The sequence below is a fragment of the Elaeis guineensis genome, chromosome 9 (assembly GCF_000442705.2).
Source record: "Elaeis guineensis isolate ETL-2024a chromosome 9, EG11, whole genome shotgun sequence".
NCBI lineage: Eukaryota > Viridiplantae > Streptophyta > Magnoliopsida > Arecales > Arecaceae > Elaeis > Elaeis guineensis.
In genome coordinates, this window is record NC_026001.2 from 70731295 (window position 1) to 70736534 (window position 5240).

General features: G+C 43.0%; 1 protein-coding gene across 2 annotated transcripts; it reads right to left on the reverse strand.

Moving 5' to 3' along the window:
* Window positions 1-2149: 2149 nt before the first annotated feature.
* Window positions 2150-4793, reverse strand: LOC105033954 (U-box domain-containing protein 9). Of its 2 annotated transcripts, none has more exons than XM_019846823.3 (2): window positions 4257-4793; window positions 2150-3344 (listed from the first exon to the last, which is right to left on the reverse strand). In XM_019846823.3, the coding sequence occupies exons 1-2, from the start codon at window positions 4578-4580 to the stop codon at window positions 2286-2288; spliced, it is 1383 nt and encodes a 460-aa protein (XP_019702382.2). In that variant the 5' UTR covers window positions 4581-4793; the 3' UTR covers window positions 2150-2285. The 2 variants fall into 2 exon arrangements, with proteins under 2 accessions (XP_019702382.2, XP_019702381.2); XM_019846822.3 differs by having other exon boundaries at window positions 2150-3368; window positions 4257-4792.
* Between the last annotated feature and the right edge of the window lie 447 nt (window positions 4794-5240).

Consider the following 5240-nt stretch of genomic DNA (forward strand, 5'->3'; position numbering starts at 1 on the left):
AAGGAAGAAAGGGAGAGGGAAGGGATCTATGCTAGCTGGTGCACCGGTCAACCAAGGAATGGAGATTTAAAGAAGGGGTTTTTGATGCAATAGGCTTGAGTCAACAGCAGACAATGCTGGCCATTCATCGATTGCATTAGCCCCAACAGTCGATGACCGTTCATACCAGTCTCTGGCATCCACATCAGCAATGATTTCATGGCCTTTATCCCCATAGCGGAAGATCAGGTAGGGGATCATGTTCCCCCTATTCCAATCACAATTTTCTTTTTTTTTTTCGAATTTTTGAACTAAACTACATTGAGCTCATTGATTTTAGTCGAAAATGGGCCCACATTAGGCCGATTTTCACATCCTCCCCCTTAAAAAAAAGAATTATTCCTCAAAATTGGCATACCAAGACCATGAAACAGTTGAGGGTATTTGCTTGCATCTCCTTCCTAAATTTCTATATTACTTCTTATTCTATATGGTTGCTCCACCAAATGTTGATATAAGAGATGTTGCGTCATCTCAAAACTTGATCCTTCTAATCCACAATTCTCACTAGCAGCTCCTTATAAGACAAGCTTTGTCTAAGTTGAAGTAGCCATACTCTATCATATGGTTAGGATCAGGTATATATTTTCTCAACATGAAGATATAAAAATATTGTAAACTCCAGCAAGAGAAAGCAGTATAGCAAGATGGTAATCTACCTCTCTAATCCTTTCCAAAATTTCAAAGAGACCCATATCTAAGGTTAGCTTAGCTTGGACCCTGAATCACATCACACCTCTGATAGGAGATACTTTGAAGAATACATAATCTCTCATTTGGAATTCAAATTCTCCCTTTTCTATCATCAGTATAGCTCTTTTGTTAGCTTTGAGCTAAATGGAGCTATTGTATAATGAGCTAAATTTTGTCTATTGTTTGTTAAGCAATGTTTGGCCCCAAGAGCACCCTCTCACTGACATCAATCTAGCATACAAGTGTCCCACATCTTCTCTTATACAAAAATTTAAAAAAAGCCATTTGAATACTAGCATAATAGTTGTTATTGTATGCAAACTTACACTAACGGTAAATATTCATCCCAAGATCTTTTCAAATCTAGTATACATGCTTTTAATATATCTTCTATTGTCTGAATTATTTTTTCCAACTATTTATGTGAGAGTGAAATGCTGTATTGAACTCGTCTTCATAGCTTGATGCAAATCCTTCTAAAGTTGAGATAAATCTTGTACCCCTAATAGATATAATAAATATTGAAGTACCATGGAGCCGATTTTCAAATTAGGTGTGCTAGAGCATCTAGAGAACTAGTAAGAAACAATTTGAGATGGTCAGCGATAACATTATTAATTAACCAAATTTGATAGTTAATCACATAATCTGTGTGTGAAGACGAATATGATAAAGGGTGTCAAAAGATCGGCTGATTAAAGGGAAAGCTGGGATAGATTATTAATGATTTAGAGATGGCAACGGATTGGATATGAACTAGATCGGTCAATACTTATACCCACCCACAATAAAACCTTATACCTATCCCCTCTCCATATCCATCTCGGATCAAATTAGGTCAACTATAGATGCGGGTTGGGTTGGATCAAGTAAATAAGAAAAGTTGGATTGGATAAGAAACTCATCATCTAGACTCATCATGATTAAGATTATATTGAATCAGATTCAAGATAGAACGTATCATTTTTCATATATGATCTGAATCTACTTTGAATATTTTTTTTAAAATCTATACTCGTATCGTAATCGGATCGGATATCCGATAGATCGGCTAAAATTGCCATCTGTATTTGCATCAATGCTCTGATGGGGGAAGAGGAGCACCGTATCCCGAAACTTGATGCGGATACAACAGCAGAGGCATTCGGGGATCAAAGGCAGTGCGGTTTGAATGACGGATTCCTTACCTCATAACGTGGTGGTTGCTATCTAACTTAAGGGAAATGATTGAGGTTGCTATCTAACTTAAGGGAAATGACGGGAGCTTCGCTCCATGATGGATAATTTTATGATATGGTTGCATACCTCTTGCCTAATACATATAGCAAGACTGACGCAAGCGAACTGATTAAATCGTATGAGGAGAGCCAACAACCGAAACATCTGTTTACATTATCCGGAGGAAGAAGCCATACCCTTCCAAAGCCCAAATCCTCATAGCAGCAAAGTAACATTGTAGTTTTATATGTACCATTGAACTCGATGGAGTCACAGAAGCAAGCAATATTTACATTAAGATCTACACCTCTTATTTCCCTGGATTACATCCTCATCTAACAAGAATGACTTGGGTTACGCGTCGACTTCTTCAACCTCTCCAGAATTCCGGCAGCCTTTCTACGAGCCCTTGTGGTGCCATTCTGAGCCAGAGCAGAGATTGTCCCGTGCAAATTCTCCTCCTTCCCAACCTCCCTCAGCATCCACCGGTCATGCAAGCAGACAGCGAACACAGCCGCCACCGCATTCTCTTTGTTCCGGTCACATGTGCTCTCCCTCATTATGCCAAGCAAGCAAGGCATTCCATTCTCAGCAATCTGCTCCATTGCGTCTGGGTCACCAGATAGCAGGGTAAGAATAGCCAACGGGCCATCAACAAGAGATTGATCCTTGATGACCTCCAAGACTACACCCACCGCCCCATCCTTCACTGCCTTCATCCTGTTCTCGGGGGCCGTGCAGATGCTAAAAATAGCTGATGCCGCATCCAACTTGGCAGCCTCGCCGCCTTGCTCTAAGAGCTCCAGAAGGGGCTTGATGGCTCCCAATTCACCAATCTTAAGCTTGTTGGAATCAAGCGCCGATAAGGTGAAGAGGGCAGCAGCTGCATTGCCCCGAGTCTCCATGGTTCCATTCTTCAATGCATCAATGAGCAAGGGAATGGCTCCGGGGTCGGCTCCAACAAGCTTCTTATTGCTATCATGGATTGACAGATTCAGAATTGTGGTCACAGTGTCTTCTTGGAGCTCTAGATCATCATTCAAGCCTGGCTCAGAGAGAAGCAAGAGCAGTAGGGAGAGTGCATCTGGTTTCTCCCCTAGAAGGGCCCGGAAGGACCGGTTGCGCTTGGTGAGAAGCCGGAGCTCCTTCACCGCTTGCTTCCGCTCAGGGATGGAGGAGGATGAAGAGATCTTGTCGAGGAGCTCGTTGAGTGCATTCCGCTCATCTTTTGTGATCAGGCCTTCATCCTGGCTCTCGAGTGCAGGCAGAGGAATGCCATGCTCCCCACACCATTCAGATATCATCCTTCGGACCGCATGGTTGGGGATGAGGGTGATGTTGGGGAGAATCTGTTGGGTCTGCGGGCATGTCCGGTTCCCTGAATTCAGCCACTCCTGAATGAATGGTCGGTCATAGGTCTGCAAGAAAAGATATGACCACATATATAACTCGAAGCACACAAAGCAGGAGGGCTAATTACATATTTAGAAGAACAGAGTACACAGCAGTCTTGTGACAAAAAGTGCTTTCAATCAAATATTCATATCTACAGTCCCAGCATTAGAACCCTAGGGGTGGTTCAAAAAATGGAGGAGGAAAAGAATAAATAAAGATAGATCTGAACTGGGAAGGTATTGAATTAGAACTGGAACTAATTCTAATTTGTGATCTCAAGAAAATATTTTCTCGAAGTAGCGATGGACAATAGAAGCCAATGGTAAAAGTTTGTGATTCGATATTCTTAAAGAGAGTCTAGGCATCAGAAGATTCACAGGAGATTCCAGTGATTTTAAATCATGGTCTAAGCACTAAATCAAGAATCCAATTCCTTTCATATTCTTGAATCAAAAAAAAAAAAAAGCAATTTGAAAACCCTCACATTAAAACCCTCCAAATTGGGAATACTACTAAGAAAAACAAATGCAGCAATATTTCTTGAATCAAAAGATTCTCGTAACGCATTTTAGCCTACGTTTCTTTTGACTCACAAACTAAATACTCTCATTATCTCTTCCATGTGCATGCAATTTTTAACTGAAAACAACCGAAGATTTCGATGCCTGATTTAACTGGTAACAAAAGAATGAAGCAGACCCAGAGATAAGGGGCTTTGTCAAAGAAATCTATACAAGAAACAGAATTAAAACCTCAATCAAAACATCAAGAACAGGAAGTACAGTCCGCACAATCTTGTCACATCAAGAACATTCTCCCATACAGAGATCAACATTTCCAAAATAAACGATACGAATTCTTGTAACCGCTACAAAGAACTGGGGAAGAAACCCTAAAGCTAACGATCTTACCTGCCCGGAGGCCAGAATCACCGGATCCCTCATCAGCTCGGAGGAGATCGGACACAAGAAGTGCTGGGGGATCGTCGGAGATCCGATCTTGTCGTCCTTCTTCGTCTCTTTCGATAGCGGCGACGGCAAACGCTTCCCTTTGGAGTTCCCGTTGCCGCCCAACTTGACATCCCGGAGCGCAGCGAGCGCCCGCGCCGCCTCGTCGAAGGTCTTGATCTGGGTGTCGTCGTCCTCTGCAATAGCTCTCACCAGCCTCCTCAGCTCCCTCTTCAGCTCCCCGGCCTTCTTCGCCGCCTCCGCCTCCGCCGCCCCCGATTTCGCCATCCCCCCTCTCCTCCTCCTTCTCCTCTTTCTCTCTCTTTCTCTTTCGGTTGGATCAAATTAGGGTTTCTCTCTCTTCTTCTCGTCTTCTTCTCCTTCCCCTTCTCTCATATCTTTCTTCCCACCCTCTCTCTCTCTCTCACTCTCTCCCCCCCTCCTCTCCTCTTTTCGAGTGGGAGAGGAGGAAGTAAAAACCGAAACGAAACGAAACGAAAGGGAGAGTTTCTTTAACGCTCTTTTATATATATATATATATATATATATATAACATAGTAAATTAAATATTCCAAAATTCAGTATAATTAAGTTAACTACTCGGGGAGGCCCACCTGCAGCACCAACGTTTTCCTTGCCACCAGACAGAAAATGACTTGTCTATTTGGTGGGGCTATGCTTGCACTTCACGAATAGCCACATGACACGTGGAAATGGATAAGTTTGTTACCCATTTGGGTGCAAAGAAGTTTTTAGTTTTTTGGGTGGGTTTTCTTAAATTACACGGTGGGTACAAGTTACCGCTGAAACCGGATGGGACTCCATGGGTTGAGACCGGGTAACCGTGCCCCTGCGGTGACTCGAGGAGGTGAAGCGAGGGGATGCTTATGTTGTTCCGACGGCGCAGCGGACTGGTGGGGCCCGCGAGGGAGGGGGAAGTCAATAAGC

What these genes read in the sequence shown, in the direction of transcription:
- LOC105033954 (XM_019846822.3), bottom strand. Translation starts at nt 4,580, where the DNA reads ATGGCGAAATCGGGGGCGGCGGAGGCGGAGGCGGCGAAGAAGGCCGGG. An exon ending in TGATTCTGGCCTCCGGGCAG is followed by an intron (nt 3,369 to 4,256) that starts GTAAGATCGTTA and finishes CTTTTCTTGCAG; the next exon opens with ACCTATGACCGACCATTCAT.